Raw genomic sequence first — 25,729 nt, 5'->3', positions numbered from 1 at the left:
TTGTGTCGGACTTGAAATCTGTGCAGCCATCTGTTACTTGCAGTAAAGTTATTATATCCCATTTCAGCTGTCAAAATTGTTGCTTTTTCTTGAATCATTCGATAGTTGAGTGGAATTATCTTAGCACGCACAGTGCAAAACCATTCAAAAACTTTGTCATTCAAATCAGGATACAAACATCTCTTGGCTCAAACAATCTTCCTTTCTCTGTCCATTTCACCTTGAAGTTCCCACTTCTGTGGAATTGTTTTCTTATCTTTCATGATATTGTTTATCGGAGTCTTTCTGACATCAGTTTTCTGCAAGGATCCTTCATCCCCCCTTTTTGGTTAGTTGAATTACTTTCACTTTCTCTTCTAAACTGAGCATTTTTATTTTCCTCGATGACATGTTGATCTTTTTGCAGTAAGTTATTCATGTTGCCAACTGCAATATTGGTAAAACAATTTTTTATGCATCTAAACAAATTGCTGTGTGTTTTTAAAGGAAGTGATCTTGTCACACGATTCGTTAGTTGCAGTCTGGTACCCTATTGTTTTTATACATTTCTTTACACTGAGAGAAGCCAAGATGGCTTCATTATGTACCATTAACGTCATGCAGATTTGACCTCGTGGTCGTTAGGATTTGTAATTTTGACAATTATGGTCAGTTAAGTAATAGCCACTAAGTATCAAAGTAAACAAGCTCAACATCTTGCAAAGGAAGCCATAAAAACTATCAGACCATTTTCCTGCTGACTTGGGTATTGTACATCAGTACTGCCACTTCTCAGCTGTTACTACTGTTCAATAATTGTAATCTTAACAATTATCAGTGACTAAACCGGACATCTTATGATAACACAGCAGTAAGGCTAATTGGATTACATGTACTTAGCCTTTTGTATTGAGTTTTTCTTGGCTTTATGGAAAAAATGTGGCTTCTCATGAGGCGTAAATGATATAATATTAACCATAGTGGTACATGTACTTTAGTCAACACTTCTTTCAGTAACAAAATCCTGACATCGGGAAACAAAAATTGAATTACTAAACACACATTATGAATAAAATACTGGTTCTGGATACATGTTAAAATAAAATACAGCCTCTTGTGAGGGGTAAATTTTATTTTATTGCACTAATATGCTGGTTGCATTAGCTGGGTGGCCTTTCATGAGGGGTACTTTTGAACACAAACTTATCAGTGCCAATGGATACTGGCCGTAAGGAGTGGGGGGCCGCTGGTTAAGGGTACCATTCAAGAGGTGGTCTACTGTATATGACTGATGGAGACATGTGTATGCAACCAAAGTGAAAGGAACAGTGGAACATGCACATGTACTAACAAGGGAATGATCAAATAGTTATTTAGGCAGTAACAATGGAATATGCATATGTATGATCAGACAAATACTCAGGCAGTATAACAATGGAACATGCACATGTATGATCAGACAAATACTCAGGCAGTAACAATGGAACTTGCACATGTACTGACAAGGGAACAATTAAACAGACACTTAGGCAGTAATGATGGAACATGCACATGTATGATCAGACAAATACTCAGGTAATAACAATGGAACATGCACATGTATGATCAGACAAATACTCAGGTAGTAACGATGGAACATGCACATGTATGATCAGACAAATAATCAGGTAGTATTGATGGAACATGCACATGTATGATCAGACAAATACTCAGGTAATAACAGTGGAACATGTTCATGTATGATCAGACAAATACTCCGGTAGTAACAATGGAACATGCACATGTATGATCAGACAAATACTCAGGTAGTAATGATGGAACATGCACATGTATGATCAGACAAATACACAGGTAATAACAATGGAACATGCACATGTATGATCAGACAAATACTCAGGTAATAACAATGGAACATGCACATGTATGATCAGACAAATACTCAGGTAATAACAATGGAACATGCACATGTATGATCAGACAAATACTCGGGTAATAACAATGGAACATGCACATGTATGATCAGACAAATACTCAGGTAATAACAATGGAACATGCACATGTATGATCAGACAAATACTCAGGTAATAACAATGGAACATGCACATGTATGATCAGACAAATACTCAAGTAATAACAATGGAACATGCACATGTATGTTCAGACAAATACTCAGGTAGTAATGATGGAACATGCACATGTATGATCAGACAAATACTCGGGTAATAACAATGGAACATGCACATGTATGATCAGACGAATACTCAGGTAGTAATGATGGAACATGCACATGTATGATCAGACAAATACTCAGGCAGTAATGATGGACCATGCACATGTATGATCAGACAAATACTCGGGTAATAACAATGGAACATGCACATGTATGATCAGACAAATACTCAGGTAGTAATGATGGAACATGCACATGTATGATCAGACAAATACTCGGGTAATAACAATGGAACATGCACATGTATGATCAGACAAATAATCAGGTAGTAATGATGGACCATGCACATGTATGATCAGACAAATACACAGGTAATAACAATGGAACATGCACATGTATGATCAGACAAATACTCAGGCAGTAATGATGGAACATGCATATGTATGATAAGACAAATACTCAGACAGTAACGATGGAACATGCACATGTACTGACAAAGGAACAATCAAACAGACACTCAGGCAGTAATGATGGAACATGCACATATAATGAAATAATGAAAGGGGAATGATTAAACAGTCACTCAGACATGATAAGGGAATGATCAGATATATTACTGCTTTATTGTTGATCTTGACTTTTTCATCTCTCTCTCTCTGTATGTCTGTGATGACGAATCTTAGTGAAGCTTTATTTTCATGTTTTTTCTATACTACTAACTATTTCTCTCTCTCTCTCTCTCTCTCTCTCTCTCTCTCTCTCTGTCTCTCTCTCTCTCTCTCTCTCTCTCTCTCTCTCTCTCTCTCTCTCTGTATGTCTGTGTTGGCCAATCTAAGTGAAGCTTTATTTTCATGTTGGATAAGAATAAATATAAATATTAAGGAAAAAGGCAAAGAGTACATGTACAATTTTTTTTAATACAATGTGTTAGCTGGAAGTGAAACTGAATTACAAGAAGCGGTGTCTTGTAAATGCATTTGTTGTTAAAATCAAATCTTGTATTAATAGTTTTTTAACATTCCCTTTCAGCAGCAATGATAGACCATTTGTGAATGACAAAATAGCAGTTTTTGAAAGTAAAAAGACATCTACAGAACCTGTAGTTGTCTCCCCTAGACAGAAAAATATGGAGAAAAATGCTTGGTCTCCAGCTCCCACCAACCCACCAGATATGATTACTAATGGCATACAAGGGAAATCAGAACATGATGTAAGTATCAAAATTATATTTGATATGATTAAATTTACCTGCCTTCTTTATCATACATTTATGGGAATACCTTGTATATCATCATATCTATGTTTTATGAATTGCATTAAAATTATATTTAATATGATTGAATTTACCTGCCTTCTTCATCATACATTTATTTGAATACCTTGTATATCATCATATCTATGTTTTATGAATTGCATTTTGGTAGGTTTGCATGCATTCATCAGCTTATTTTGCATTGTGGCAAGTAAAGTGTAATGAATTAACATTTAACAGATATAGAGCAATACTGTTTCAGTATGTATTGTAGTATGTAGTGATTTTTTTAAATTTAAAAAAAATCAAGTGTTTGTATTAAACCAACAATTCTTTTTTTTTTTAGTGAATTCTCACAAAATATTACTGAGCATAGTACATTTTTTAAATTAAACAAGTGGACTTATTTTCCCTAATACCATCATGTTACAACTCTATGGTCTTAAAGTAAGTAACAGAGAAGATCCAACAAGTTTAGTAAATTTCAAAAAAAATTATTTCCCTGCAATATAATGTAAAAATTTCAAAAAAACTTACAGTATTGTGAATGAATTAAATCTTAGATAGTCCTTAAAGTTCTATCACAACTCCAGATTTACAGTGTTTCTAACGAATTCCATTTGAGTCCTTGAATGTGCTGATCCACCAATATCATTGAATATGTCAGTGTGCCAACAGAGTTGATATATCACAATGATAATATCTAGGATGTCTTTAAATGAATTGACAATAATCCCAAAATTGTGATTTAGTTAAAAAATATCAATGAGCACTTTGTAATTCCAGTGAATAATTAAACTAAATGAATCATCACAAATTATAACTGAAAACAACTAAAAGACTCATTCCACTACAGATGTTAAGATGGTAATAAATAATTCGTATGTAAGCAACCTTCATATAAAAACATATAAACAAGATTGGGTCTTCTGCTAAAATTATAGTAAAGAACATGAACAACATCAGGCAGACCAGGAATTTCCAAGTGGAAAACCAGTATCTTGAACTTAGAATTCAACAACATGTTTACAAATATTATCTTGAAAGTTTATTCTACACTCATAAACAAAGTTGGCTATATAATATCTTGTTTACAAAAGTTACCTTCACAATCTGCAATCATGGACAAAATTAAACACACAGTATAGATATGCATAACAATAAATTCACTGTTTTTATGTGGGGTACCAATTTTCATGGACATTGTGGTTTCTGTGAACCATGAACTTAAAGACTCGGCAAATGCTGATCCTTCTGCAAAAACATGAGAACTCAACCATATACACTCTCTTGCAAGTTACATCCAACTGCAAACAGCATAGACACTGATCTTTCATTTAATATTGTTCTTGCAGATCAGGGTCTATACTTTGTTTCTACTGAGTACACCTGACAAACTGCGTAGACCAATATGTGCCAGTGCATTATGCAACAGTAAATCTGATTTTGTAAAATTTGCAGTTGGATATGACGTAATGACTATATATGGTAACAAAAAAGCACAAATATTGAGTACCAATGCGATTGCCATTTTTACCAAAGCCTCAAGAATTGATATCAACAAAAATGAATGAATGAACAATATTTTATTCACTTTGAAATTTTGTGATGAATAACGTTCAGATGTATAATTTGATGACTATCCAGGCGAATGGTTTTTGAATCAGAGTTGGATATTAATTACCAAGAATTTGTGGGCATATTGTTTGGCAAATGTGTGGGTAGAATAACAGGTGAATGTTGTTCTTGAATATGAAGGATGTTTAGTCTGCAACTTTATTATGAAGACTGCTTTATTTAAAGCTCAATGTAAGATCACTTTGGTGTGCTTGCCCATCGGTACATCTATATTCCCATTGGTACATCCATATGCCCATCGGTACATCCATATGCCAATCGATACAGTCATATGCCCATCGGTACATCCATATGCCTATTGATTCATCCATATGCCCCATCAGTACATCCATATGCCCATTGGTACATCTATATGCCCTTTGATACATCGATATGCCCATTGGTACATCCATATGCCCATCGGTACATCCATATGCCCATTGATACATCCATATGCCCATCGCTACATCCATATGCACATCGGTACATCCATATGCCCATTGATACATCCATATGCCCATCGATACATTCATATGCCCATTGGTACATCTATATTCCCATTGATACATCCATATGCCCATTGGTACATCCATATGCCAATCGATACAGTCATATGCTCATCGGTACATCCATATGCCCATTGATTCATCCATATGCCCCATCGGTACATCCATATGCCCATCGCTACATCCATATGCACATCGGTACATCCATATGCCCATTGATACATCCATATGCCCATCGATACATTCATATGCCCATTGGTACATCTATATTCCCATTGATACATCCATATGCCCATTGGTACATCTATATGCCCTTTGATACATCCATATGCCCATTGGTACATCCATATGCCCATCGGTACTTCCATATGCCCATTGATACATCCATATGCCCATTGATACATCCATATGCCCATCGGTACATCCATATGCCCATCGATACATCCATGTGCCCATCGATACATCCATATGCCCATCGGTACATCCATATGCCCACAAATAAGATTAATGACATTGTTATTATTTTTGTATTAAGTTTGTTTTCTTCTTGCTAAATAAAAGGCATGCTTTACAAAAATGGAGTGTCTCATTTGAATGTCCATGCTTTTGGCAGTGATTCATGTTATTTGGCAGTTGTGTTAGAATAAAGTAATTACGTTTGGGGGGAGGAGTGCTTCTTTAGCACTCATTGTGAGCATTCTTTTTGATGGTATAGACAGTATGAAATTAATTTAACATTTATAGATCAAATCAGTTTGCTAAGATTTGATGTTGCTAATGGACTGAAATATAAGTTTCACTGAAATTTAATGACACTAAAATAGTTTGATATGCTGGAGGTAAAATCCATGTTATTCCACTGAAGGCCACCAATTGACTTGAGCTTGTCAGTTGGGTGTGGTCAAAAGAATAGCTGTTTTGATTACTCAGCTTGATTCAGCAATGTTCATTTTCTGTGATCAATTTTGGATGAAGTCCTTGCCATTTTCAGTATCTAAGACATTAATCATCATCAGTTAGGAAAATCTTATGATTAGTCGTACATTTTATATGACTTTTATATGAAACATTTGTCACTGTTTAACATTCTTAGACTACTGATTTCAGTGTATTTCTGGCCCCCCAAAAAATAATTTAGCACTAGATTATGAGTCACATGATAATACAGTTAAAAAAAAAACTTTATTTATTATCACAATGTGTATGCTATTACATTTTTTCCACCATGACATGTGTTCATTCCTATTTTTTTACTATTTTGGGGTTTTGGAAATGTATTCCTTCCCACATGTAAACAATATTGGCAGTTTATTTTCATGACTCTGAAATGGGAAAATACAAATGTGTTTTGTCATAATCTGCACACCAGATAGAATGATACTTACTAGAATAGCAGTTATGGTTACTTTTGAAAGTAAATTAACTTGGTTATGAATCATGTGATATGAGCTAAGGTACCCATTTATTATAAATGTACTTACAATGTAAAACTTGTAGTTCTGTCAATATTTTCACCAATTATTTTATCTGTGATACTGTTAGTATTAACCAAATAGTGATTGTTCAGATAAAATGTCAGATAAATGAGACTGGACTGTGTTGATGGGGATAAGATTTCAGAATATGTATTGTCTTAAGGATGAGAACTAATTGTTGATTAATTTTATTTTAATTGATTGATTTATTTTAATTTTTAAAATAGTAAGCTTTTGGATTTGTTTGATTTCTCTTCAGTTATGCAAGATCTTGCCACATTTTCTTTTAGCAGTATCCCAGTCTCTCTCAGTATGGGTGATTTCTCACCGAGAAAAGAAAATGTCCTGACTCCATATTTGTCTTTGATTGTACTTTTACCTGTCAACAAGAGTCTTCCATCGGTATTCAAGGGAGGACATTGTTTAGGCTTTTGGGTGCTACTTACATTATAGTGAACTGATATATTCAGTGTGATTTTGGACATGTGTTTCACTTAACACAACAAAAAAGACTTGTGATTTTGGGGTCAGTATCTCTAAAGACAATGTTATTGTTGGTGAAAATGAATCTTGCCTATGAACTGCATTTCTTTTAAAAGTACATATATTTCCCTTATTAATTAATCGAAAGAACCCTACTGATCTGCAGATCACTGGCTTAAAGGTCAATGTTTCTGTCACAAAAGTAGAATTGGCCATTGCATTTTATTACCAAAGAATAATATCAGCAATACAAAGTCTATTTCTATGCAAACTTTCAACACAATTTCTTCTCTGACCAAGAAGGACCCCGGTTGACTTGGGGATGTCTACCTTTTACACAAGCATAACTTTTGCTAAAAGTATATTTGTATTTAAATATTCTGAACCAGAACTTTAGTTCTCTTCAACAAATTTCAACAAAACTTGGTACAAGTATTACATAAATAATAATTCCTTTGCCACAGAAAGAGCCCAATAGATTTGAAAAATAGGTGAAGATTGAACTTGAAGAGTACTCTTGGAACTATATCTCTATGTGTATTTTCCTGTGTACATGATGTGTACTGCAGAAAATGCACTTGAGCAACGAAATGTTTGAAAGCTTAATGTTATATGCCATTTGCAGTACGGGGCCCTGAATGGCCAAGTGGTCTAAAGCACTCTCCTTTATGGATCACTGCCATCTAAGCTCTATCTGCATGGGTTCGAGTCTCGATTCAGCCAATGTGGGTATGTGAAAAAGCTTGTCAGTAGCTTCTCGTGGGTCAGTGGTTCTTTCCGAGGTTTTCCCAGGTTCTAACTCCATCTTTAATACTGGCTGCCATGTATATCCTATCGTGTGCTGAAAAATGGCGTTAAACCCCACAACAACAACAACAACATTTGCAGTACCCATATTTTTATGAATATCACAAGCATGTGCATGCAGTCAATATATATATATATATATATGTGTGTTTGTGATAAGCTTTCATTGTTTTCTCTATATTTTTTTAAAATATAGAAATCCTCCAAGCGATTTCAGGCGTTAGATTCCCCAGCCAAGTTCTTAGATCCTTTGGATGTAGAAGTTGTTGAAAATAACAAAAATCTCAAGCTTTATAAAACTAATTCAAGCAGAGATGTCGCCTTGTCTCAGATGCCCAAATATGGGTCAAACTCCTCTCTTGGGAGAATGATTCTTGGAAATAATGCAGAGAATAACCAAGAAAATGGTCAAGTAAGTCATGCAGTATAATGTAACCATGGTCATTGTAGTATAATTACCATTGCAACCATTAAAATTATAATAATTTGATGAAGTGGAAAAATTCAATGTTGAGTTCCATAATGATACTCCCATCCATAACCAGTTTCTCTCTGTCTATCTATCTGTATACCTAGCCCATTCCATTTTCTACAGAAAGCAAAGATAATAATGCCAAAGTAGATTACTGTTAATAGCATTCCAGTTATTTTGAAGATATAATGTATGTATCTGTCAAGATCTCAGACAGATTTATTAAATTTCTAGATAATCTCAGTGTTCTGTGATGGAACTTCATCACCTTGGTTCCTAGAACCACTATGAAATAAGAAATGTAAACATATTTGGAATGAACAAGATTATAGTCACTTTTTTTTTTCAAGATCCTAATATTAAACTATGCAGTGATTTACATAATTTTGCAATAGGAGATTAGCTTTAGAATTGAAATATATTCATTTTGGGTGAATTTTACTGCTTTTGTTTTGCAAACAGTGCTAAGCTATAATTATTGATTGTTCAAGTTGATCAGTATGTTTTGCATTAGAGGACATCTCATACCAAACCTGGTGTCTTGTGCTGTGGAAAAGGAAGAATAGTAATGGTATTGACTTTAGAACCTGTAACTGAATAGTAATGGTATTCACTTTAGAACTTGTAACTGAATAGTAATCATGGTATTCATTTTAGAACTTGTAACTGAATAGGAATGGTATTCACTTTAGAACTTGTAACTGAATAGTAATGGTCTTCACTTTAGAACTTGTAACTGAATAGTAATGGTCTTCACTTTAGAACTTGTAACTGAATAGGAATGGTATTCACTTTAGAACTTGTAACTGAATAGTAATCATGGTATTCATTTTAGAACTTGTAACTGAATAGGAATGGTATTCACTTTAGAACTTGTAACTGAATAGTAATGGTCTTCACTTTAGAACTTGTAACTGAATAGTAATGGTCTTCACTTTAGAACTTGTAACTGAATAGGAATGGTATTCACTTTAGAACTTGTAACTGAATAGTAATGGTCTTCACTTTAGAACTTGTAACTGAATAGTAATGGTCTTCACTTTAGAACTTGTAACTGAATAGTAATGGTCTTCACTTTAGAACTTGTAACTGAATAGGAATGGTATTCACTTTAGAACTTGTAACTGAATAGTAATCATGGTATTCATTTTAGAACTTGTAACTGAATAGGAATTTCTATTCACTTTAGAACTTGTAACTGAATAGTAATGGTATTCACTTTAGAACTTGTAACTGAATAGTAATCATGGTATTCACTTTAGAACTTGTAACTGAATAGGAATGGTCTTCACTTTAGAACTTGTAACTGACTTTGCAGATGACTTTCACTTTAGGCAAGAAATAAACGTATTAATTTAGGGTTCAAAAGTCAAAGTGAGTTTAACATTAAAGAGGAGACCGATGATCTACATACCTTCACCAAATTTTATGGATGGAAATAAGCTTTAAATGTTCAGGTAGAATGTTCAAAGGTTAAGGTAACATTATCACCAAAAGAAAAGGAAAATGTTTTCCTTATTAAAACATGTCTTGAGAGATTGAGAGACCACCCCTTCTGCCAACAAATGTGGTCCCTCGTGACAGGTGGTCTTTCAGAACAGATTTGTACAGGATGATCAAATTTCAGGGTTAAAATTCACAGGGCTTCATCAGGATTTGGGTAAATATGGAATATATATGTACTAGTGAAAGAAATGAAACAAAAACAAAATCCATTCAGAAGCAAAAGGCTTAATTCACAGATGGCCTAAAGACTAACTCAATAAGCAAATGGTGTATTTGGCAGCACAAATGGTGAACATATGATGGCTTGGCGTGTGGGTTTTAATTGTAACATAAAAAGCAACAAACATCATGAACTTTTTATGACAATCTGATCTGGAAAATGAAGACGTTCATCCCAGGCATGACACTATTGCAGTTGTGCAGTTATCCAGTGATAAAGAAACAATACAAACCATTGAATTGACTATATAAATCTTTAACTGCTACCTCTGGAGAAGGAATGGTTAATTGTAATGGGAATTTACATAACTTTGGCACCACAGTGGTGGCTAATGACATGTACTATATTCCGTAGCATATGATGTTACCTGCATTACCTGTACGTGTTAGAAATCAGTAGCCAGATGCAAGTTTTGCTTTGTTTAGAACAAACCATCCTAAGTGGTCATGTTTACAAAGGATTAAATCAAGTGGTCAGTGTGTTTGTCTCAGTTCTTTTGATGTGGTTGTTCATAGAGGTGTTGTTTTGAACAATCTGCACTTTGTATGCAGATCCATGGGTACATAGAGTTACAGAACGTCAGGTGGTTATAACTAGTTTTGCAATGCAGTCATTCATAGCAGTGCCAGGTCAGTTAATTTGACTGAAAATCATGGTTGCTGGTTGTGTTTTACAAGTAATGGCTTACAATAACGCATATATATATATATATATATATATATATATATATATATATATATATATATATATATATATATATATATAAAATTGATCCATGAATGTGGTTATAAATGATAGTTGTTTGATTGCTCATAGTGGAGGTTGCTCAAGAAAGGTTTACTGTATAGCTTATTTCTTTCATCTTTTTACAAACATACTTTCTCTGTGAAACAAGGAAGTAGCCAAATGCTTTTGGGGTTAAAAATTAAAATCCCTGTGAACTGTTCAGTGTTTTCTGCATTAAAGCATACCATTCTAGTATCAACAGATGGTACCTTTAAACACAGGGCAGGCACATAATGTGCCATTTAAAAACTCATGTTCATTGAACTTGAAGGTAAAATCAGATTTTCATGAAAGATGTGGCAGAATGAGAATACTGTACTTAAGTATTATACTGCTATGAGTTAAAAACATGTACTTCTGGTTTTGATTTTAAATTGTACTTCTGCTATAATTTAAGCTAATACTTTACTGGGATTCAAGCTTATACTGTACTGTGATTCAAGCTTCTACTTTACTGTGATTTAAATCAATATTGCACTGTGATTCAAACTTTTACTTCTACTATAATTTAAATGTATACTTTCTATGATTCATACTTATACTTCTGCTATAGGTAATTTAAATGTATTATTTAACACATTTCAGCATCGATGTAACCTTATACTTTTCCTATGGTTTAAATTATTATTTAAACTTGTACTTCAACATTGATGTAAATTTGTACTGATCTAAACATGTACTTTGAAACTGATGTAAACTTATACTCCTGTTATGATTTAAACAAGTCCTTTATTATGATTTAAACCAGTCCTTTATTATGATTTAAACAAGTCCTTTATTATGATTTAAACAAGTCCTTTATTATGACTTAAACAAGTCCTGTATTATGATTTGAACAAGTCCTTTATTATGACTTAAACAAGTCCTTTATTAGGATTTAAATAAGTCCTTTATTAAGATTTAAACTTGTCGTTTATTATAATTTAAACAAGTCCTTTATTATGATTTAAACAAGTCCATTATTATGATTTAAACAAGTCCTTTATTATGATTTGATCAAGTCCTTTATTATGATTTAAACAAAACAAGTCCTTTATTATGATTTAAACAAAACAAGTCCTTTATTATGATTTGAACAAGTCCTTTATTCCCGAGTGGCCGAGTGGTCTAAAGCGCTCTTCGTTACGGATCACTGCCATCTCACCTCTGTCTGCGGCGGTTCGAGTCTAAGATTCAGCCAATGTGGGCATGTGAGAAAGCTTGTCAGTAGCTTCTCGTGGGTCGGTGGTTCTTTCCAGGGTTTTCCGGGTTCTTCCTCCACCATTAATACTGGCCGCCATGTATAGCCTATCATGCTGAAAAATGGCGTTAAACCCCACAACAACAACAACAACAACAAGTCCTTTATTATGATTTAAACAAAAGAAGTCTTTTATTATGATTTAAATAAAACAAGTCCTTTATTATGATTTACACAAGTCCTTTATTATGATTTAAACAAGTCCTTTATTATGATTTAAACAATTCCTTTATTATGATCTGAACAAGTCCTTTATTATGATTTAAACTTGTACATGTACTTAGATTTAAACTTTTATTATGATTTAACCTTTCCAACAGCAACAAGAAAATTTGCCTCACATGTAATTTGTTTTTGGGTATATAGTTCTCACATGTAATACTGTCTGCTTTTGATTCCACATGTGTGCTCTTAAGTTTAAAGCAGAAAAAGTCTTTAAAAATCTTTTTAAATTAAAAAAAGTTAGACATAATTTATTTTATATATTTGTTGTACTAAGTTTAAACAACATTATCCATAGTAGTTTTCTAAAATATCACTTATTGTTATTATTATTATTATCATTATTATTATTATTATTATTATTATTATTATTATTATTATTATTATTAACAAACAGATTTAGAAAATTCTGCATAATAATCCTAAATAGCTTTTCTATATTATCATATCTATAAATGAAAGGTTAAAAAAATGTTTAAAATTTTTACAAAATATTTGAACAGGTCAGAGCATAGAATCCACATTTTTAGCTATTTTTCCTCCAAGTTTTTTTAATGATTAGACATGAAAAATTTCAGCTTTTTTTTAATCAAAAAAACAAACTAAAAGTTTGAGTATAGTATGAAAAGGGAAATTGGAATTTTGTTCCAATTTTAAGCTTTGTATCTAATCACTATATTTAGGTCTGAATAATTCTAGTAGTGCTTTGTTTACTTTATCTGTATACTTACACCCTTAGGCTCACATGTATATATATATTTGCATGCCCATTCATAATTATGCTTGTTTCTGCTTACCTGTTTGTACATCCTAGCTTCTCTCTTTCTCTATGCTTGTAGAAGATACATGTGAAGAAAGTTTGGTCCCCACTTCTGTCACCCCCAATATCACCACAGGAATGGCAGTACTTGCCAGACACAGATTCAGAGGTAGGTAAAAAGGTCACAACAGAGGGAAATTATGGCATTTAATTCATTAAAAAACTGTTTTGAAATTTACCATATATACATGTGCAGACATTGTAGCAGAGATCTTCCAGCACATAGTTGCCGGCAGATCCAGGTCTACATTTACTGCTCAAAGGCATATATAAAAATAACACCATAGAACCTGATTTTTGTCACATAATTTACTGGCACATCTGGGTCTTTGCTGTGCAGATTGGATCCCAGTTCTGCACATAGAAAAATGGTACAGTAGAATCTGTCTTGAAAGACCACCCCTTCTGCCAAAAAATAAGGGTCTGTCAAGACAGGTGGAGGTCATAACTTTATATAAAAAATAAATGTCCAAGGAGAACCTGGTCATCTTTCATAGCAGTGGTATCTCAAGACAGGCTTTACCGTATGTTGATTTGGCAAATCATGAAATACTAATTATAGTTCAATCCAAGGAAATAATAAAACATTCTGGCAGTACTGGTATCAGAATAGGACATGCATCTGCAGTTTTTTACATTGCCATAAAACTCTCCATCCATTTGTCAGTTTTCGGTTGCAACACAATAGCTTTTAAATCTAAGCCATGTAATTGTTAGTTTGTATTGTAGCCTGTGAAGCATCTGCTATCAAATATGCCAGATGTTACTAAATATAGCAAAAGCTTCAAATGGCTTTTTCTAATGAACCACATAAAAGAATTTGACCAAATGTGATAAAAAGCATCCTAGCATGAAGAAATATAATCTTTTGTAAATGATACCAATCTGCCAACAGATTTGCCTGCTGTTACTAATAAAAGTGTTATGTATATTTAATTTGTATTATTTGTTGGTATTTGTTAATGATTATATGCTATATACATTTGTACCTGACCTTGTCCAAAATCAAATTCATAGTGTTCCTAACCAGTGACATTTATTTTGTAAACAACATAATATGTAGCTAATATTTTTCATATATTTCTATGACTATTGTGTAAATATTCGGATCATTATCAATAGAGGTAAACATGTTTATTTGAATCTGAGTCTGGGACATGATTTTCAACTTTGAATGTTTATATAAGAGACAGGCCTACATCCTGGTTCTGTTATTGGGTCTTAGTTTTTTATATACAGTAGTCCCCCTCTTATAAGGCCACCCCTATTGCAGCAGGACAGTGGCCTTATAATGAGGGTGGCCTTTCTAGAGGGGGATGACAATGCAAATAGTAAATACATATGAAGAAAGTCACAAGTACATTGAATTCTTAAACGTATAATATTTTCATTAAAAAATCACATGCATGTTGTGAAACAAACTGTTTTATCATTTTCAAAAGAATGTTATGAATAATCATTGATATAGTTTTAAAACTGTCTTTATAATTATGTTACAGATCACATCATCTGTCACTTTGTTGGGAACAGTCTAGAAAACAAACCCGTCTCGTCACAATTAAAAATACCCTTGCTGTCATATCCCCTGCATATATCGTTTAGTCTTTTGTTCCAATCTTCGACAATAACATTATTAACATCAGCTGATTCTCCACTAAGGACAGAACACTTAATATTGTATCGCACTTGAAATCTGTGCAACCATCCTTTACTTGCGGTAAAGTCGTCATATCCCAATTCAACTGACAAAATTGTTGCTTTTTCTTGTCATTCAAATCAGGATACAAACATCTCCTGGCTCAAACAATCTTCCTTTCTCCATCCATTTCAGCTTCCCACTTCTGCAGAATTGTTTCCTTATCTTTCACGATATTGTTTATCGGAGTCTTTCAAAATTAGTTTTCTGCAAGGATCCTCTACCCCCCCCCCACCTCTCGTTCAGTTTAATTACTTTCACTTTCTCTTCTAAACTGAGAATTTTTATTTTCCTCGATGACATGTTGATCTTTTTGCATTAAGTTATTCATGTTGCCAACTACAATACTGATAAAACAATTTGTTATGCATCTAAATAAATTGCCATGTGTTTTTAAAGGAAGTGATCTTATCACGTGATTCGTTAGTCACAGTCTGGTACCCTATTGTTTTTATACATTTCTTTACAGTACGTGAGAGAAGCCAAAATGGCTTTGATATGTACCATTAAAATCACGCAGATTTGACCTCACAGCCGTTAGGATTTGTAATTTTGATAGTTATTGTCAGTAGTAATAGCCACTAATTATCAAAGTGAACAAGCTCAACATCTTACTAAGGGAAGCCATAAAGGCTGTCAAACCATTTTCCTGCTGACTTGTGTATTTGTACATTGATGCTGTCACTTCTCAGCTGTTACTACTGTTAAAAAATTGTAATCATAACAATTATCAGTGTGACTAAACCGGACATCTTATGATAACACAGCAGTAAGGCTAATTGGATTACGTGTACTTACCCTTTTGTATGGATTAAAATTTTATTCTTTCTCGGCTTTATGGAATAAATGTGGCTTCTCGTGAGGTGTAAATGATATAATATTAACCTTAGTGGTACATGTACTTTAGTCAACACTTCTTTCAGTAACGAAAACCTGACATCGGAAACAGAAATCGGATTCCTTAACACACGTTATGAATAAAATACTGGTTCTGGATACATATTAAAATAAAATGCGGCCACTTTTTATTGCACTAATATGCTGGTCGTGTTAGCCAGGTGGCCTTTCGTGAGGGGTACTTTTGAACACAAACTCGTTGGTGCCAATGCATTCTGGCCGTAAGGAGCAGGTGGCTGCTGGTCAGTGGGGCCATTCAAGAGGGGGATCACTGTGTAATATTGTTTACTTGAAAAATTACTTCTTACCTTAAAGTCTTGAAGCAGAATCAATCTTATTGTTGTGTTCAGTTTTTCATTTGGGTGGATATATTTATTCAAATTATCATTCACCGGAATTACAGAGTACTCAGTAAAATACTTGGACAGAAATTTTAATTTGGAATTATAATGAATTCAGTCCAGGACAGTTTTGGATGATATTATTGAGATACATCAAAAAACTGTTAGCATCATCATCACAATCCAGTTAACTGGCACATTTGCATATTTGAGATTACATGCACATCAACACATTCAGTATTGGAACTTATTTTGAATACCACTGGAATTCAGTTACACCTTTATACATTTGGAGTTATAGAACTTCTAGGACTAATTGGGATTTAATTCATGATACTTATTTTACATTTTCACTTTGTATTCTTGGGGAAATATGTTATTTTTTTGAATTGTACAAAACATTTTATTTTTTGTTATTTTCTGTTACTTAGTTTAAGACCATATAGTAATAACAAAAGAAAACCTTGAAGAAAAAAACTTTTGCTAAAATAATGACTCAGCAGAATTTGACCTAATTTGACAGAAAGCACCCTGGCCAAAAATATTTGAAATTTACACATATGATGCCAGTATGTTTTTAGATATGTCTGCCATTACACAAAATGGATTAACATTTATGTGTGTGTGTGTGTGTGTGTGTATGTGTGTTTGACTTGGATGTAGCTTTAACAATGTTTTCAGTCACATTGCTATGCTTTCTTTAGTGTGGCAGTTTATAGTTATGTCTAGCACTGGGGCATCATGTCACAGACATGTAGCATGATGTCCCACCCAGTTACATTATCCTGATACCAGGCCAACCAGTCCCAACGCTAACCTCTCAATGCTGAGTGCCAAGCGAGGCATCTATTTATACCATTTTTGTAAGTCTTTGGTATGACAAGGCCGGGGATGATTAACATTTGAACAGTTTGTTATAAAAACTTTGCTGCTCAACAGTTTTTGTTCAGTTTTGACAAAAAGCACCCTGCCATAAAGCCCTCAAGTATTGGAACGATTCTACTTTGCCATAAGATATAATGAAGATACAAAATACATGTACAGAAAAACCTTGAAACTACAGTACTATTTTCATCATGTAGTCAACACCGCTGAATTTTTTTTATACAGAAAACATTTTACTGACAGATTAATAGGTCAACTGTTGTTACATTTGACTTTTAGGCAGATTTTGGGCAGGTGAAATATCTCAGGCCCACTTGGACCCCATATTACATTTAGCTCATATTGTATGTTCATTAAACTTGATGAGTGGCAGACAGTGATGTGTCCCACAGACTAAAGGAGGTAACAGTAACCTGTACTTTATGTTCCCTTGATAACATTATTAATAAGTGTGTACATTCATCAAATTTGTTTTGCCTTTTAAGTCTGTTTTATGAACAGTCTTCAACTTGATGGGTTTTATTTATCTTGAGTGTGCTACTCTCCACAGGCAAAAATGTGATTATGTTTAGTTCTTGCATTCAGCTTTGTTTCTCTGACAATCTTGGATATACATTCATTAAATTTCGTGGGTGTACTACTTGCTGCAGGTCACAGTTACTTAAGTACTTTTTTTGGTCCACCTATGTTTCTGTATTGAACTCGATTTTTCAACACTTTTGCAGGGACTGTTCCTGTCCTGAAACTTGAAATAATATTTGAAGTATTAAATATATATCACAGTGACCTGCTTTTTTGCTCAAGTGATTTTGTTTTATATTTAGAATATGCCCACTCACAGACCTGGTGACAGGATTCTCCTTAATTCTTATTAGTCCAAATGAACTCCCTCTCTCTCTCTCTCTCACTCACTCACTCACTCACTCACTCACTCATTCACTCACTCACTCACTTAGCTAGCAATGGAGTTGTTTCCTTTTTCTCATCAATATTACCTCTCCAATATGTGTTTCTTACCAGGTAGTTCAGGGACAATTAAACATATTCAGATGCAGTTTTGTTTGTACACTGTCTCATAGCCCAATATTTAAAATCAACTTATAACCCTTGAAAATAAACTTCAGATCTTTAAATGGGATATTGTTGCAGTTCTGACGCACTTTCAGATGATTGGATACTTTTAGAAGGTGAAAATTGCATGTTATATCCAAATGTGCCTAGGTTTAGGTGTTTTTTTTGGTGGGTACCATTTTTTGTCCGTTTTCCCGTACTATTAAACCTCCAATACTGTTACAGCAAATACTTGCAACCATCATAGCTCAGGAACCTTTTTGAATATTCTGATCCAGTTTGGTAACATATTGTCTCAATATCTTGATTTGCCTTATGGAGGTTTTGCTTGGTCAACTGTATTCTGTATTAATTGTGGCCTTTGATAATTAGCTTCATATTTTCACATGCAGGGTTGCCCACACAATTCCACATCATCATTTTGAAGAGTTATGGCCTCTGAATGCCAAACTTGAATTTTCCAACTGAAATTCTTCTGTTTAAGGCCATGCAAATCAAAGTGTGGAGAACTGTAGCCTTTGCAATGCATTCATTGCTACTACCTCTAGTTTATTATGGAGCCAATCTAAAAACAGTGCATGTTGTATCTGTATGTGCATGCATTTGTTCTCACCTTTTTTTGTTATTTATTATCCTTAAATCATCTGATACTTTGAAATACTTGATTTTTAGGTGACCTTGGTCTTGTGTTCCCCAAGCCAATGGTCAGTCTTTGTGAAATTGTTTTCTGATTTGTTATGGGATGTCATGATCTGAAAATCTTCATATTGATACCAAATGGATGGTCATATCAACATGGGTTTTTCACTGAAAGACTTTTTGTGATATCTGCAGGTTTACAAATTTTGACAGATTTGTTTCCTATATGGAAAAGTGCTCAAATTTTGGGTGGCTCCAAAACAATATTGAAAAATGTTTAAAATTTCTCAATAGTCTTTGAAAAGTGCTTTAAGTTTAAAACAGACATAATTTAGTTTAAAAAATATTAATTTACTGACAAATATCAAAGAAGAAAATAATAGATCCATTGAAAAAAATTAACAACCCAGTCATCTAGAAATTTTAATTCACTGTTGCAGCACTTGCCTGTTCATTAAGATTTTTAGTTAGGAAGAACCATGGTGGCTTAGTGGTTAGCATGCCAGACTCCTGACTGAATGGGTACAGGTTTGAATCCTACTGTCAGACAGCATGGTGTGTCCTTGGGCAAGGGACTTTACTCCAATTGCCTGAACATTAAATAACCTACATGCATTGCAGTACCATAAAACACCAAGCATTTAGTTGGGTTGCTTTCTTGTTTATTTGACCTTAATTTTATACACCATATGGATGCTTGTGTTGTCTGGCTGTAAAGGCAGATACAATATTGCTTGAGTTCTTTGCGATGGAAAGCATATTTTCAAACAAAAATCACATATTAAGTGCCATGCAAGCTGTATATATGGGTAAGGCCATGTGATAAAGACTTACTTGTTGTGTTTGTTGAAAGACTTTTGATCTGCAGTCACCTGACGTATACTGATATATGCTGTTAGTAGTGACATTACTATTGACATGCATATAGATGACAGTAATTGAAAACCAAAGCCTCAAAATAGGACATTTCTGGTCATTTTGCACCTGAAAGAACTTGAAACAATAGAAAATTGCCTGTGGAATTCTGTTTTATTTCTTCTGAATTTAAATCAATGAAGAAATACCATAGAACTAGCTCCAAGTGCAGAATTGCTGGGATTTGGCAACTCTGCTGAAAATGTTTATGTATTTGACCTTAGCTCTGAAGTCCCCATCAGTATAATTAGAGACTTAATAGTCTAAATGTAACCTCAGCTTATGGCAAATGAGAAAAGCATGATAGTAAGAATGATTTACAATAATTTTGCTTGAAAATTATCAAGTCAAGAAGGAGTTATCAACAGTGGCAGATAGGAATGCTGACTTCCAAACTAATATATATAAAATGACAATACCTCTGCCCCCATGCCCTTTGAGCAACAAAATAATTTCTTAGTTCTTTAAGAATTTGATTCCTAATTCTTATATTTTGTGGACAGTACATACTGTAATCAAAAGTCTTCCAATGTTTATAACAGTTAATTATAATGCTTGAAAATTTACTTTCTGCTTTAATTTCCCGGTGAAATATGCCTCTTTCTCTCTCTCTCTCTCTCTCTCTCTCTCTCTCTCTCTATATATATATATATATATATATATATATATATATATATACGTAAAGCATGTGTCTAGTTGGCCCTGGCCACCCAAGCAACCACCTTCAAAATCTTTTAATTACTGCTTCTCTTCAATGGAAAGCATATCAGCATGGGGTTTTCACCAGAAGACATCTTATGGTATCTAGTTTATCTTAAATACAAATAGTGCCAATCTGATATTCAATATGGCTGCCACAGTGGCACAGCTTGAACATTTGGTCACTACTCCCTCTAGGGGGAAAGTCATTGGGTTTTCACCAGAATACTTATGATGTCTCATTAATATGAAATAAAAACTATACCCATCTGATAGTCAGTATGGCTACCATGGCAGCCATCTTGAAAATATTGATATTAGCACTCCTCCTAAATAGAAAATCGTATTACATGGGCTTTTCACTTGAAAACTAATTATGGTTGTGAATAATTATGTTTCACCTGAAAATGATACTGATCTGACCTCAAATATTACTGCCACGATGAAAATATTGAAAATCTCATCTGCTGAATGGATGGCCTTATCAACATGAAGTTTTCACTACACAGTCTTCTAATAGTTTCCAGTTTGTTGTAAATGAAAATTGTGCCAATCTTACATTAATTATGACTGTCACAGTGGCTAATTTGAAATCTTATATGCTTTAAATGCTTAGTAATTAAAGAAGAAATGGTATTCCAGTCTTGATTACATTGGGGGTGTCAAAAAATTGTTGGCATAACTGGGTCCCAAGATGTCAGGGTTTAGTTGACAAATCTACTGCAGAACAAGGATATGAAGCACGGAAATTAGGAATTTTGTTTCTAAAGACAAATGGCATTTCTAATGCACAATAAAAATAATAATTCAGTCACGCCAGGTTGCAGAAAAAAGATCGGAGGTCTTGTAAATGAGATTAAGTAACAAGACACACGTAATCAAAACACTTAAGTTACTGTAATAATGTCAGTGGTTTAAAGTTGTTTTTATTTTCCTGTGAATAGCCTCAGCAAAGCAATAGTTTTCTCACACTGACCAAAATCTAGGCCAATTTAAGTGCATGTACATGTAGGACTGTACTTTTAAAAAAATTATTTTGCTATTGTTGACTTTAACTATTAGCAAAATGTAACTGACCAAAATTGTGCATGTAAATCAATTGCTTTTTTTCTTTGATCATCAGAGGTGTCTTAAGTATTTTTAGCTAAAATAAAATTTGTGATCTGTAGAATGAACTATATATTTGTATTGTCGTGGTTTTGACATATGACGATGTCCATTATGAATGTATCTCCTGTAAAGGTCAGAAACACATTCCTTCAGTTTCCTTACTCTAAAGTGTTGTTTACAACATAATTTTCTCCACTCAGTGCAAGTGATAAACCATGCATTGATGAGATTCATTGATTTTGTACTGACTTTTTCCATCCTTGCCAGTACTAGGTACTGATAGTAGTGGAAACGCTGGATCACTTTGTTGTAAAATGTCTCTGAGATGGACATTAAAAGTTGCATTTGGTCAAATTAAGTGGGTCCACATGTTACTTCGGACCGAAACTTATGCCCATCATAATGAGGTCAATGACTTAACAAGGGTTGAGATAAGTGGGGAAAAATTAGCATCACAAAGAAGGATCTTTTCAGGACTGGACCAAAACAATCAACATACTCAGGTTCTTGAGAAAACTGAGGTCAAGATAAGCGGGTTTGATTGTATCTTGAATCCTTGGAAATTCTTTGTGGTCAGAATAACATCAGACCCTATCAGGACTCTTCTTGATACCCTATGTTAAAACGTTTTCATAAAGTTTCTATTTAAACCAATTTTAAGCATGTGGTCAGATATACTTATCTCCTCCTGGTAGTTTTTTTTAAAAATAGGTACATTATTTAAAAAGCAGAAGAAACAACAGCATCACTTTTTTGTTAAAATAGACATCAATATATGAATATGATTGGTTTTCAAATGAAAATAGTGTTACATTAACAGTGATCTCGCTACTGTATATGCCATTCAATTTACATGCTTTCATTTTAACACCATTTATAATGAAGAAATATCATTCATTTTGCGCCATCATGCTTGTTTTTATGCCATCACTGAACCATGTGCTGTGACTTGCATGCAGCCGATTTATGTGCATGCATGCACATCTCATTGCTGACCAAGTTATTTTGGATTTATGCCAATTTCAATCTATGCCAGGCATAAAATGAGTGTAACCTGAACTTAGGCAGTCATTGCATATGCTCAAGACCCAAACATTTATGATCAGTATTTGAATATTATGAGATTTTTTCTTCTTTTTTCTTAACCAACCCTACAAATGTTTATTTTTTCAAACCAATATCATGCAGTTTTGGTGTGCATAATTTCACATTTTCAGATGTTTAAAAAAAGTTTAAAAGCTGTACAGTGGTTGCCCACAAAAAACTACTTTATTGCCAACAGATAAAACCTATGGGCCGTCAACTAAAAAATCTAATGAAGTCAGATACGGTTTTATACAGCTGTAAATAAGTTTTGTTCTTCCCATATTTTTTAAGAAAAGATTGGTATGGAATATTAAACGGTTGGGTTATTCTATGGTAGGAAGTTTTGTACCATAGGGAATATTTACTAATTTGTATAAAGTGTACATTTGTAGTACTTTAGACTAATGGAGGCAAGAGTCATGGTGGCTCAATGGTTAGTGTACAGGACTTGCAGTCAAAACAGCATGGATTTTTTTTAATCCTGCTATCAGGTCAGCCTGGTTCAACTACTGTGTTGTGTTTTCCAACTTTTTTCAATTCTCTTAGCACCAAATAACCTATTTGTGTTGCCATACTGTAAAACACAAAACCACCAAATTAAAAGTTTGGACTAAAAAATTCTATCTTGCACATTTCTGTTTAGAATACAGTAATTAAATTTTTCATCTCTAATGGCTAAGTTACTCTTCACCATAATATGAGACTGTCATCTTTACAGTGCACTTGTATGCAATATGGTTGACCTACTGTTCTACTTTCCAGTACCTAAGCAAACTAAAATTGTTTCCAGTACTGAAGACATACCATCTGCGAAAATGCATATTGTAGGCATTAAAAGTTTTTGTTTCCTTCTTACAGTTGCGGAAAGCTTACTTTAATCAGGTGGAGGAAATAAAGAGCCTGAGAGAGCAGATTACCTTAAAGGACAAGAGAATCAATCAGCTTGAAGATGAGCTGAGAAAAATGAGGGAACAGTTTCGTGCAGGTCCTGGGGAAAGTGACTACTAAATAGTCTTAACTTCTCAGTAGTCTGTGTTGCAAGTAAGAGAAGTGGAACAGACACATCCAGATCTGCTTAGTGAATGCCACATTAGAAGAATTTAATCACTTTTTGTGATTTTGTTTGCATAAAGATCTTTTAATAGGAATACTGAGAAGATGTCGGTGTTGCCTTTAGGAGAGATCTACAAGTTCAACATTTTCTATTCCAAACATCAGTTCACTCTGGATTCTTGAGGAGGTTTTTAAGTACTTTGAAGTCGATATCATTTCACCACATTATATTAAAGTATTGAGCATGAATAATAAACTCCCTTGGATTCATTAAATATATACTGCTAGGAGTACCGTATATACCCACTTTTAAGTTGAGTCCAACTGTAATGTGCACAGAACCAGATCTGCTATCACATAATGCACCAGCAGATTTGCCAGTCCATTATGCGATGGCAGATCAGGGTCTGTGCTGTTTGCAGTTGGACTCAACTTGTGAGTGTATATCTAATACTTTGTCACTGATATATTTAGCATACATAGAAAGAAAATGTACATGCTGTAAGTACATAAACAAAATAGTGGTGATCAGTGTTAAAAAAGCTGAAAAGGGGGTAAAAATACTGGAGAACGTTTTATAAAATAAAGTCACTAACAATGATCTATAGCCAATATCATAACAACCTGCGTTCCTGTTCAAATACAACAAAAATATTTTGTTTTTTATAAAGAGGCACTGGTTGCATTTATTGCAGTACAGAAAGAAATGTTTGATTTGCAGAATTTGATTGTTCTCTAAAAGTGAATGAATTTCATCCTGTTTTGAGTCATTAAATATGAGCAAGTGAGAAGCAAAGCAATATTTTTTAAATAAAATTGTGACCTGAACCAATAAACCTGTTTGCTAAGTTAACTTTTCACAACTACTTAACAATACTGAGCATGAATGCTCTCACTTTGTACATTGAATCCCTATCAGTGATCATTTGGAGTCTAAACCTTTTAAAAGTAACAGGGGAGGCAGGGGAGAGGTAAAGAAAAAGAATAAGTAAGAGGAATACTTTGTAGTTTAGGATAAATCTTCAAATCAATCAATTTAGCTGTGAGTGTTTGCTTGAACATGTGCTTTTATTTGTGTATTCCTTTGAAAAGTTTAAAGTAAAACACAGTGACATAATATAACATCATACACAGAAATGACATTGTATTACAATCTTGATTGGATGCATGATGCCGCATGTCTGCACTTGGTATCATTTAGTATTATATATCAATATAAAAGGTGCCATGAGTATTTAGTAACAAATTTTGATACGTAATAGGTAATGAAAATAGGATTTTAACAGATGAGCAAAACAAATCCAGGGTAAAGGAAATAAAGTAATTGTATAAAAAAATGTATCATTACAATCATCATCACCATCATTTTAATGGCCGCTTGAGATTGAGGAATAGTCCTGAAACTCACTGTTTAATAGAATGAAAGAGATCTTTGAATTTTCGTTTCTTTTGAGCTATTTGATATTTTCTTTTACCACTTAATTTTATACCATCTATGCCATCATGTAAAACATATACTGATCAATATATATTTTGTTCAGAGATTTAAAAGGAGATTGATTAATTGTTCTTAATCTCCCCATTTAAATAAGAGTTGTATCAAGATTCAACGTCTTTTTAATATTGATTGATTTTTTTAAAAGTATTTTGATCTGGAAAGCGTTTACCTTTGTTAAATGGGATCATGTGTGCCATGAGCTTGTCAGATCTGTTCACCTTTTTATGTTATTGAAGCATGTAATTTTTGCATAAAATTGCTACCATTTATGCTAACTCGAAATT

The 25,729-nt window shown here is 33.6% G+C and overlaps 1 protein-coding gene across 1 annotated transcript in view; it reads left to right on the top strand.

Annotated features, from left to right (window-relative positions):
• Positions 1-25,372, top strand: part of LOC149794153 (coronin-2B-like) — a 174,938-nt gene extending 149,566 nt beyond the window's left edge. Inside the window, exons 15-18 of the mRNA XM_089968234.1 lie at positions 3,179-3,359; positions 8,486-8,701; positions 13,575-13,664; positions 23,753-25,372. Of these exons, the coding sequence (XP_089824360.1) occupies positions 3,179-3,359; positions 8,486-8,701; positions 13,575-13,664; positions 23,753-23,902 (637 nt within the window). The 3' untranslated portion in view covers positions 23,903-25,372. The remainder of the gene's footprint in view (positions 1-3,178; positions 3,360-8,485; positions 8,702-13,574; positions 13,665-23,752) is intronic.
• The last annotated feature ends 357 nt before the right edge of the window (positions 25,373-25,729 follow it).

The sequence above is a fragment of the Sinohyriopsis cumingii genome, chromosome 8, assembly GCF_028554795.1.
Source record: "Sinohyriopsis cumingii isolate HCF-2022 chromosome 8, ASM2855479v2, whole genome shotgun sequence".
In the NCBI taxonomy this organism is placed as follows: domain Eukaryota; kingdom Metazoa; phylum Mollusca; class Bivalvia; order Unionida; family Unionidae; genus Sinohyriopsis; species Sinohyriopsis cumingii.
This window is presented reverse-complemented; position numbering and strand designations above follow the sequence as displayed.